This window comes from Megascapheus bottae, chromosome 8 (assembly GCF_031878675.1).
Source record: "Megascapheus bottae isolate mThoBot1 chromosome 8, mThoBot2.hap1, whole genome shotgun sequence".
NCBI lineage: Eukaryota > Metazoa > Chordata > Mammalia > Rodentia > Geomyidae > Megascapheus > Megascapheus bottae.
Window position 1 is genome coordinate 39,323,023 of NC_143516.1, and position 12,046 is coordinate 39,335,068.

A 12,046-nucleotide genomic window follows, 5' to 3' on the forward strand; every position below is an offset into this window, starting at 1 on the left:
GACAGAGTGCCAGCCTTGAGAGAAAAAGCTAGGAGACAGAGCCCTGGCCTTTCATTGGCACTTGCATGTGCACATACCCACACAAAACAAAAAACCTTCAGTTGAGCACAGAACAATATGAGGCGAGGTGATAGCAAGAGAGTCTCTGGACTAGAGCTACTATCATCATGAATGGAACACAACCCCTGCTCTAAAGGGGAAGGTCTTTACATGCCTTTTCCTAGCTTTGTGATGGGAATTGTCCTGGCTTGATGATTCCTAGTTTGTTACCACATCCCTCCCATCTTTGCCTCCATATGACATGGCCTTCTCTAGGTCTCTACGTTGGTCGTACCCTCTTCTTTTAAAGGCACCAGTCATTGTATCTAGGGTTCCCTTAATCCAATACAACTCATCTTAACTACTTCTAGAAAAACCCTATTTCCAAATAAGGTCACATTCTGAGGTTCCAGGTAGATGTGAATTTTGAAGTGGCATAATTCAATCCAATTCAACTGCCAAATCAAAATAAACTACCAACATCCAAATAAAAGTGGGTGGAGACTATAAATTACTGCAGCACCAAAGCCTCCAGTAAATCTATGACTGATAAATTTGAATTGGAAATAATGCTCTTGCCTTTCTCCCACTCGGGGAAACTATATAAGCTTGAAAGACACCAAAACGGTCATGATCAAAATAACACTACAACAGAACACTTTTACTGACCCAAACACTTGGCATGTTCTGCAAAACTTTGAATTAAGTACTACTGAACATTCATATAAACTATTATAAGTAACCAAAAGAAAAGGCACTTTCTCTCAGTGAAGTGCTTTTATTTAACAATTTGGAGTTCATGAGTTTTAAAAGACCAAGGCTCCTTCTCAAAAGTTACTTTATGTATTTAATCTCTACCACATATTGCAGTGACAATTAGCTTCCACGGAAGCACAATATTTCAGCATTCTTTTATACATATATCAAAATACTTTTATTTTAGCTTTATGGAGGAAAAAAAAATTTAAAGTCTACATAGGCTTATGTAGACTTGTATACTCCCTCTACTGGCTCTAATGTTAAAGTAAATTTCTAATGGCTTCAGGATCTGAATTACTTTCACTAGATATCCAAAATACACATGCATACACACTCAAAGAAATAATAAACAAGCGATCCAAAAACATACTAAAAATTGCCAAAGCCATCTGTTGACTTTCTTACAGCTCCCTTCGGAGGAAATAAAGGCCAGTTTGCTTTGGAGAGAGGTCACCTCATGTCTTCTTTGCTCTGCCCGCACTTTCCACTGCCAGTATAGGCTTCATCTGGGCCCTCAGGAATGAAGTACCCGACTTCTTCATCACAGACAATAACCCAGGAGTAAAACTGCTGGGACCACAGCCTGTCAGTCTGTTTCACTTTGTAATGTTATCCCATAAGTCACTAAGGAATTTCAGAGAAAGTCTCAAGATTAGAACTTCAAAGCAACCCATGAGAAATGGACCATGTACACTTTTTGAAAAGCCTGGCATTCAACACACTCCAGTCACTTATACTTTACCAAGATAGTCATCATCACCACCATCCTCTACAGGTGCCTAATCTGCTTCTCTTTCCTACTGGAAAACAGACACTAGAAAATGAAAGTGATTTGGTCAAGAATAAAATGTTTGGTCTGGGAGTCTGGCCTACTGGTAGAGTGCTTGCCTAGTATGCACAAAGACCCAGATTCAATTCCTTAATACCACATATATAGAAAAAGTGAGAAGTAGTGCTGTGGCTCAAGTGATAGAGCACTGGCCTTGAGAAAGCCCAAGAACAGTGCTCAGGCCCTGAGTTTAAGCCCCAGGACTAGCATGCATGCATGCATGAATAAATAATTAAGTTAAATTAAATGTTTGAAGGTATCAAGATTGCTGGTGGTTATGCAATCACAGCTGAAGTCTTGTCAGAATCACCAGCCTAGCCTCTTAGAAAACTCAGAGAGGCCCAGCAAAGTGACTCAAGCCTGTAATCCTAGCTACTCAGGAAGCCGAGATCTGAGGATCATAGTTCAAAGCTAGCACAGGCACTAAAGAACATGAGACTCTCATCTCTAATTAACCACTAGAAAACCACAAGTGTTGTGATGGGGTAGGGTGGTAACCTTGAGCTAAAGAGCTCAGGGACAGCACCCAGACCAAGTCCAAGCCCCACAACCAGCCAACCAGCCGACCGACCGAAACAAAAAAAAAACTCAGGGAAGCTGCTGACTGGCCCTAAAGCACTTCATCTCACAGACTGCCTGCTGCCTCCTTTTTCCTTCACAGGTAACAAATCTCTCAGTTAATGGACATAAACTACAAGTAAATCTGAAACCTGTACACCTAAAAATGCAGACCATTACAAATTACCTAACAACTCTGCTCCTATAAGAGGAGACTAGTAAGCTTGACTGATGATTCTTCAGCCATTTCCGGACTGTGTTGGCAATTTCCAGACAGTGGGTATAGATACGGCATAAAGTGGAGTACACAGACAAAGGAGAAACTTTGATTTCATCTCTCTCATCATGAAAGGTCATTCTCAGGATCCAATTTCCCTCTGTTTCTGGGGTGAGTGAATTTTCCAGGCATTTTCATTTTTGCTAATAAGGCACTGTAAGAAGCTATGGACGGCGAAGTATCAGTTTACATTTACAGCACAGCAAATCAACATCAGTGACAGGAGGTCTAAAGCTCTAATGTCCTCACAGCTGCAAATACCCAAAACTCTATACATGGCATCCGCTCACTCCTAACTCTCGGTAATCCCTTTCCATTGAAGTCCAAGGGCAAGATGGTCTAACAGGCAATTCCATGTATCACAAATAGTTATATACTTGGTCCTTACACTGTACTTGGAAAAAAATACAAGTTACTGGTCTATATTTTAAAAAGAAAAAACAAGCAAGAATCATGGAATGGGCAGAGCACAGTAGGTACAAAGGCTTTTCAGCAAAGTGAGCCGAGAATGCTGCTGGAGAATTCAATAAAGAGTAACATAGCCACTCTAATGAAAGTCAGCCAGAGAGGAGGAGTGGAGAACAACTGAAGAAAGAACCTGCAGAACTGGAGGCAAACTGCCCTGACACCAACTGCTGTGAAACTATAATGATCAGTAACAACACCACAAGACAGTGGCACCCGGAGCTCACACAGCCATCCTTTAAACTCAGCCCTACTACCTGTGAGACCCTGAGCCGTCACTCAGAGTGGCCTCACCTGAAAAGTGAAGTTAGGTACATGATCTTTAAGGTCTCCTAGTTCTGAACTTTACACATTAAACAAGGCAGATGAGTTGCTGTATCGGGGTTGTACATCCACTCAGAGGGAAGCCAGGCCATTAACCAGATCCCACGAGACAGGATTGGGGATCCCACACCAGTCTATGGACACCCTCAAGATTTTCTCAAACTGAATCATGCAGTGGCTTTCAATCTTCTATAGCAAACTCAAAAAAACATGCAGAGAGCTAACCCTCAACTCCATCTACGCCCAACAGCAACTCTGCCATTTGCCAGTAATTCTGAGGAATGCAGAAGTACAGATGTCAAAAAGAATGGGCAACAATGACATGCTCATGAAGCACAGCTTGAATGTGTGTCTGTCCATCCCCTGCAGAGAACTCCTGTGAACTGAAACCTTAACACCTGGTGCTACTACAGATAAGGTACCATCCCTTGGGTCAGCCCAAAGGTCTGGCAGAATGCCTTGCACACAGTGTGCCTCTGATAAATATTTGCTGAATGAATGGACTATGATACAAATAGGGAAACGGTGACTTTTTGTCTGCTATGTTGTGTTCATTTACTGTACACTAACTGCAATACCCACAGATACTAACATATTCTGATTCTGTGTCCCTAATACACAGCACAAAGGCAGAGTGGCTCCCTGGGACCTCTCAATATATGATGCAGACAAAGGAGAAAATTGAGGAGTCAAAAATGGGATCAAGAAGGGGATTAATGAATAGGAAAGCAAAATAAATTTCATTCTTTCCAGGCAAGAAATCTGGAATTCAAGTGTTTGTACTGTTACCAAGGACTTTGTACAGATGGTATCTGCTAAGCATTTCTCTATCCCAAGAAAAGGACTTTTCAGTAAACAAAGACTCCCCATCAATTAAAAAAAAAAAAGCTGGTAGATACTCAAGTTTAACTTTGTGCCAGCCGCAGTGGCTCACGTCTGTAATCCTAGCTACTCAGGAAGCTGAGATGTGAGGATTAAGGTTCAAAGCCAGCCTAAGCACAAAAGGACCTGAGATTCGTATCTCCAATTAACCTCTAGAAAAAAATGAGAAGTGGGGCTTGGCTCATGGGTAGGACACTAGCCTTGTGCTGAAGAGCTCAGGGTCAGTGCTCAGGCCTAGTTCAAGCCCCATGACCCACAAAAAAAATTTTTTTTTTAACTTCGTGGGCTTGGTGGCTCATGCCTGTAATCCTAACTACTCAGGAGGCTGAGATCTGAAGATCAAGGTTCAAAGCCAGCCCAGGCACTAAAAGAACATGAGACTCTTATCTCCAATTAACCACTAGAAAAGGAGAAATAGGGCTGTGGCTCAGGGGTGGTGTGGTAGCCTTGAGCTGAAGAGCTCAGGGACAACGCCCAGGCCCAGGGGTAAAGTGGTAGCCTTGAGCTGAAAAGCTTCAAGATATTCTTCTATAGTGTCGTTTTCTTAAAATAGGACCTTCCTAAAAATATGTCCAGGATAGTTTAGCTCCATTTTCTAATGAGATGAAGAAAAAAAAAAAACATACATAAAACACACACTTAACTTCTTTTTTGAGGAATCTCTCTGCTACATGGGGCTCACAGATTAAAGTCAAAAAAGGTCCCATTTCTTCACTTCACAGGTGAATGACACAGCTTTGAGAAAAAAGAAAGTCAGTCGCCCTAGTGCAGTGTCACAGCAGAAAAAGGAAGAATGTTAGTTGAGAATCACTGACAAAGATAGGACTTGCCAAAGGAAATTACAAAACAACGTTTTAGCAACAGATTCTAACAGAAGACAGATTCTTCACACACGAACATAACTGGCCCTTTGGTGACTTAGTCCAAGAGTTATTGGTCATCCAACATGCAATTATTATGGCTTTGTCGTTTGCAATTTTAAAACTAAGTTTCAGTTAAAACATTTTCTCAATACAGTATGATAAGAAGAAACAGGTACAAGAATCTCTATAACAGTAAGTACAGAAAAAAAGTATTTTGGAGCAGGCAAGCCCTCTTTTTATCTTGGCAAGAAGCCACACGAGCACAAATTCTCTTGTGAAAGGAGGCTCAGACTTGTATGAAAAATGACCTCTATAGTAGTGGCAGAAGTCATCACACAGTACTCCCCAGAAACTCAAGGCTGCCTAGTATGATCCTGCTCTGAGCCACAGGAAATGTAAGTGTGGTATGTAGAAGGAAATAAGGAGATAAATAGACTCTCCTTGTAAACCCTGACCCTTAGAGATCCCCAAGGCAGGAGGAATAGAGAGAACGCACTACTTTAATTATGGGTACACTGCAAGAAGACTTCCTCTGAATTAAAGAAAATGTAACCTTTTCCCCTCTAACCACATCTGATTATTCTACTTTAATGTCTGAGGTGAAGGAAGCTGTGAGATAGCCATCATCCTTCTCCAGGGTACAGTACGTCTCTGACAACTGTGACAACTGTACCTTGACCAAGCGCTTCCTCTTTTTGTTAAAATGGGATCTTTCTCATCATTTCTATGGCTCCACACTTCTTAACAACCATACGGACAGGCACTGTGCAGCAACACAAATATGCTATATTCACGGGACCATCAGCAACTTGTGCGTGTCTTGATGCTGAAATTATAACCAAGGTGCTTTTAGATGGAAGGTTAAACATGCTTTTCAGGAAAGCAGCCTCTACATGTTTAAAACGATACCTCACTGAAAAAATGAATATGAAACTTTACAACCACGATCTTACTACTGAAGAATGTATACAGATTTTGCTTATAGTTATAAGTGGGTAAGATTGTTGGACATAAAAGGACAGGAGAACTAATTCTAAAGAAAACTACTCAATACTTAGTGAATTACTTTTTTAAAGGTCAATTTAAAGAAAACAGTATGATAACAAGGACTTCTAAAACTGCAGCTACTTTTGTACTAACTAGCTTTGTGACCTTAGAAAAGTCATTAACCTCTAGAAGAATCAGGTTCTTCACCAATAAGAGGGATAAATCAGATCAGCAAACTTCATCCTAGCTATACACTAAGATCACCTAAGGAACTTAAAAAGAAGAAAACACTAATGCTAAGGTACACACAGCCCAATTAAATCAGATTCTCTGGGAACTGGTATTTTTTAAGTTTCCAGTACTAACAGGACTGAGAACCACTGGTCTAAATTCCAATCTCCAAGGCCTCCTTTCTAATTCTTTCATTCTATGATCTTAGTGATAATTCTGGTTATAAGATCTCATAATGCACTGGCTTAAAAAGCCACAAAAGAAGGCCTAGACCTGACCTGTGGGCCCTGAATGCTCATGTGTCTAGGAGAGGTTAACCTGAATTCTAGACATTTTTGGGAGTTAAAAGTCCTAATGCATAATTCAGAACGCGAGTAGTGTGGTTTAAAAGAACATACATGCTTCCAAAATGACTAATCACAAAGGGAATCAACTTCTAAACTGTGATATATGGAAATGGGTCACAATTAGTTCCTGACCTCTCCTTCCCCCCGCTTCTTCCACCCCCACTAAACCACCAACACAGAAAGGTTGGCTATTAGTCATAATCAGAATATGAAACCAGCCCCAGTTTCAAAAGGGCTTCTCTATCATCAAAGATTTGGAAGTTCCTGCATGGCTGCATCTTTTGATGAAGGTCATCTTACAAAAACTCAACCTAAATTATATCCCTTTGTCTTCAAGGATTAGTTGCCACTTGATACTCAGAAATGGAATTGGTAAGAATATTTTAAAGTAAAAGCAACAACAAAATATATGTTGTCGATTTTCTCTATTCTGCATACTTACTTCCCCCTTCCTGAATTTGTACTCTGACATTAACCCTTGTCAGCTACTGAGAAGCCTAGTTTTGTTTAAATATTTTTACTTCTGCCTTTTATGTTTTAAAATCTTTTTCTTTTGGCAAACCTAGTTTAAAAAGCTATCACATTAGCAATACATCGCAACAAACTGTATATAAACAGTTTTCAGATCACACAAGTGGCTTTTAGATCAAATCTAAGATTCATGATGCCAATATCTGCCTCTTCTCTTAGTGAGACAGTTGTGGAATAGTATTTAAGTACATATTTTGCTTCCAAGGTATCTAAACAAAACCTCTTCAATATTAAGCATAAAAAGGTGCTTTGTTGGCAAAATGTTTCTAAAACTTTAAATTCTTTAGGTCATTCATATATAGGCTCATCTCCAGTGCTTCTACCCAGTTCTCCAGTTCTCTTCTTATTTCATTACCAGAAAACCAGGAACCAAGGAAGACAAAAGCCTCCTCAGTGACAACTTAAAATGGGACAAAGGGGAAAAAAAGGTACAGAGGAAGAAAGCAACAAAAAATGAAAAAAGAAAGGAAGGAAGGAAAGGAAAAAGGGAGGGGAACCCCTAAGTTTCAAATAGAAGTAATTGATAAGTGATGTGTATCTCCTATGCTGGACTTTTCTTTAATAGTTTGGGCATATTCCTATCTGGGGGTAGAGGGGAGAGTGCCAGGGAGTTGCCCGGAAAGAGCAGAGCCTTGGATATCAGCAGCCTAGCAGGAGCAGGAGTTAATCTCTTTGGATGCCCATCTGCAGTCAGTAAGTCATTACATCATAGGCCTTTCCACACTTCTCAGTACCTCATGCCCTGTGCCCCAAGAGGCTGAAAAGGAATAGTAGTCTCTCTTCAAGTTCATTTATAGGTGGACGCCTTTATGGCTTGACCCCAGCCATGACATCAAACCTTGCTCCCAGCTGACTAGCTGAAGTACAGGCGCAGAGTCCCTCACACGGGAAACCTGCCTCATACTGTGCCAGCACCCAGGACTCCACAAGAGCAGCAGGTGTAGCTGGTTTATGTTAAGTGGCAAATGGACCATTCTAGGACAGAAAACATTTCAGAGGCTACCCAAGGGGCAGGCTCACTGCGGCAACCTCTCAGAGGAATAAGCGTTTAAGTACTAGAAAGGAGTGGGGACTGACCAGGAAAAAAGTTTGCAATCACTGCGCTTGATAATGGTATCAAAGTGTCTGCGGGAGAATTCACTTCAAAGCCCAGAAGTTGAACCCAAGGTTCTCATTTAGTAAGGCAGCACAGGTAGCACCTATGACCAACTGGAAACCACAAGTCCAATTCTCCTTCAAGACACGGGGGTCCCTAACATTGTCCTCACACCCTCCTCCTTCACGCCAGGAACAGTGTCTCTCAGCACCGAGGTATTGTAATTTATTTCAAAGTTGGCTTCGGACCTACCTCCTAGCTGATGTCCCGATAATCCAGAAAATGCACTCCAGTCCATCCGCCCTTCCCCTCCTAAGTGAGTCCCTTGCTCACACCCTCCTTACCTGCTCATGCCCAAGGTTTCTCGGGGAGGGGAGGTCTCCTCCAGACCCTCCTCCCCATAGAGTGGGCCACCCCCCTTCCCAAGTCCCACAGCTGAGACTCGTCTGCTAACCCTTCCAGGACGCCTGCAGCTGCCCTGGGTCCGTGGGATGCGAGGCGCGTCTGGCATTACGCAGGAATCCCGGCCAGGCCGGCCACCAGCCCCAGGTGGGTACGCACCTTCCAGCCGGCAGAGCTGTTGCTGTCGCCCTTATCCTTGAAGTAGGGCACACAGCGCACCATCCACTCGTAGATCTGGGACAGAGTGAGCCGTTTGTCCGGGGAGCTCTCGATGGCACGGGTGATCAGGTCAGCGTAGGACAGATTCCCCCAGGCGTTCCGGCGGGAGGAGCATTTCCTCGCCTGCCCAGAGCCCCCGGCCGCCCCCGGCTGCGGCGGTGGCAGTGGCTGCTGGGGCTGCAGAGACGTCTGCGGGCCCCCGCTCAGCGCTCCCGCCGCGGGAGTGGGCCCGGACCCGAGGTCCTGCCCTCCGGGAGCCAGCAGCCGGGCCGAATCCTCCAGGAGCAGCCCGGAGCCCAACGCGCTGCTCCCGCCGCCGCCGCCGATCGCCATGGCCGAGCTGGCTCGGCTGCCACTGTCCTCGTCGTCTTCGTCGTCGTCCTCCTCGGGGATCATAGAGTTGGCGGCCGTCTCCCCCGAGGGCTTGGCGGGACTCGCCTGGAGCTCCGGCCTCTGCAGGGGCCACGTACAGGAGCGCGGGCGGCTCTGAGGCTCGAACTCCGGGTCCAGTTCCACTTCGAGGGGAGAGAGCGGGACCGGGGAGGCCGGTCCCTCTGCCATGTTCACCGCCGGCCCGACGCCCGCGGCTCGGGCACTCGCGCTCTCCTCTCGTGCCGGGGCGGGGTACGGCGGGGAGGGTCGGGGGCGCCGCTGGAAGCGCGAACAGAGAAGGAGAGTTGGTTATCCCGGGTCGGAGCCCACTCCGGGGCGAGTCCTTCACCCCCTTCCTCCTCGCCACCGCAGCCCAGGAACTGGCAGACCTGGGGAAGTGCGTCCCGCGAACCTGGCGCCGTAGACGCCGCCCCCTGGCCAGGCCGCCGAGCAGACGCGAGCGAATCCACAGCCGCGCACGGGCAGCCCCCTCCCCCGCCGCCGCGGTCCGGGCTGCGGGTCCCTCCGGCGCTGGGTGGCCGGGCGGGGGGGAGGAGGAGAGGGAGGGGAGGGCGGGGGGGAGGGGAGGGAGTGGGAGGGGCGGGGGAGGGGCGGCCGCGCCTTCAAAGTGGGCAGCGGCCGGGGCTGGCGCAGCCCCGCCGCCGCGGTCGGAGGGGCGGGCGTGCGTTTGTTTATGTTTCGCTCGGGCCCGCTCAAGTGCCTCCCGCGGCGCCACCGCCGAAGTCTGTGGCGTCTTCGGCTCCGCTCCCCTTCCGCAGCCCCGCCGCCTCCGCGGTCCCCGGGCCGACTCCTCCCAGCCCCGTGGCCCGAGCCCCGGAGATGGCGCGAGTCTCCCTTGCCCTCCCCCCCACCCTTCGCCCGAGGACGTGGAGGGCGAACACGGGATCTAGTGCGGACTGGCCCTCGTCACTTCCAGAGAGAAAGAGAGAGGTGGAAAGGGAGCCAGCAGCTTGGCGGGTGTTGGCCGGAGGGTCGAGCCCTACAGCAAAGGCCACGGGAGGGGGGGCAGTGTGGTTTATTTCCTCGCGGACGTGGTGCCCTCCGCCCCCCTCCCCGGTCGGGAACGGGGAGCAGGAGGGGGGGCAAGTCGGAACATAAATCTTCCAACAGGTCGGAAAGCGCCAAGTGGCCCTGGCTGCCAGAAAACCCGGACCAGCACGCCCATCACCTCCTTGCTCCCACTGCTGCCATCTTGACAGTTCCCCCTCTTCCCTTAAGTCCTTTAAAAACACTAGCGGGAGAGGAGAGGGGCGCGCGCGCCGAGGCGCGGGGAGGGAAAAGGGAAGCGCCTCGCCCTGCACGGAAGCAGATCCGGAGTCACCGGGAAGGCGGCCGCCCCGCTGCACCGCTCCGGCGCCTACCTCGGTTCTTCCCTTCAGGGACGAGGCGGGAGGACAGAGACTCCTGCGCGGGCGCGGGGCACGGTGAGGAGGGGGTGCGCAACCCCGGAGAAGGAGAGGCGCTCCGGCCGCCGCCGCAGCCCGCTCGAGGAACCGCCTGTCAGCCTGCGCGCCGCCGCCTTCCACATTCCTCCTCCTCCCTTCCACGAGCAGGGCGGCCTCGGCAGCAGCACAAAGTTATAGACACACGCAGAGAGCCTCAACCTAGGCTGACGGCGGGCGGGCGGGTCCCCGCCCAGGGGGAGGGCTGGGGCGGGGGCCGGGGTGCGAGTGTGCGTGCGAGTGTGAGTGCGCGTGTGTGCTCGCGCGCGCCTGCGCGGCTCGGCTCCGCGGGGCTGCGGGGTGTGGGTGTCGGGGCGCGCGCCGCGGCCCGGGGCTCCGCGGGCTCCCGCAGCGCTACGGGCTGGGTTCCTCCGTCTCTCCCCTCCCGCGCCCCTCCTCCAACTCAGAACCTCAAGGAACCCAAAGCGCGCTGCTGCCCTGGGAGCCGAAGAGAGGGAGGATCCCCGAACGCCGACTGCCCCGCCGAGTGTCATCGCGTGGCCTCTCCTACTCGGGGCAGGGCACCTGACACCTGGGGTCCCTGGCCTGGCGCGTCTGCCCGCCGAGTTCTGGGCCCGCCTTGGTATCTGATTCCCTATTAGAACCCAACACCAGGTAACACTCGAGATAAGATGCTGACCTCAGATGGCAGAGGTTTGCCGGTCGTGGAGATACCCGCGAAGGTGCTGGTACCTGCAGGACTTGGACAAGCCGATGCCCTCAGATTTGGTCGAGCAACGAAAGGTGCACACTGAGTTCCTTCGTTGGATCACAGTCGTGTCTCACTTTTCTTGGATTTCTACCAAACCGAGAAGTGTAACTCATTCGACAAGAAAAGGGCATGACTACAAGAGCAGAGTCCCAACACTTAAAGTGAGAAATAAGGTTATTCTCATTTGAAAATGACAGCCAAACGATGGCTTAGGGCTGACTTTTTTTTTTTTAAAGAGATGTGCCTTTAGCTTTAAAAGAACATCACAAGTCCCTAACCCGCTGTGTCTCCAAGACATGACGGAAAGACGCCATACACCATGCACGCCAAAAGCCTACCCACTTTGGTTCAGAAATACCTTTTAAAAAAATAAAATAAAAATCCCTCCAAGCCACGGAAGCTTTAGAAGGGCTCCGCAACTACTCCCTACAAGTAAACGTCCACCAGCCGAGTGTACCCAGGAGCCCGCCCACTCCGCTAATTCAGGGCTCCGGGCTTTGCGCTGGGCCCGTCACTCAAGTGACGCCAGGCCCCGCCCCTGCACCAAGCTAGTTCGACGCGTACAAACAGATGATGTCATTGTCTCCACACGCGCGTGACCTCGGAGCTCAGCGCCGCGTCGCCATTCGCTGCGCCGCTCCCTCGTCAAGCCACGCTGCGCGCTGACTGGCCACCGCCACCAGTCTCCAG

The 12,046-nt window shown here is 48.7% G+C and overlaps 1 protein-coding gene across 1 annotated transcript in view; it reads right to left on the reverse strand.

The window, feature by feature from the left end:
• The window catches only part of Foxo3 (forkhead box O3), a 114,878-nt gene extending 104,114 nt beyond the window's left edge, over positions 1-10,764 (reverse strand). The window contains exons 1-2 of the mRNA XM_090338327.1: positions 10,564-10,764; positions 8,750-9,460 (exon numbers count right to left, since the gene is read on the reverse strand). Of these exons, the coding sequence (XP_090194453.1) occupies positions 8,750-9,370 (621 nt within the window). The 5' untranslated portion in view covers positions 9,371-9,460; positions 10,564-10,764. The remainder of the gene's footprint in view (positions 1-8,749; positions 9,461-10,563) is intronic.
• Between the last annotated feature and the right edge of the window lie 1,282 nt (positions 10,765-12,046).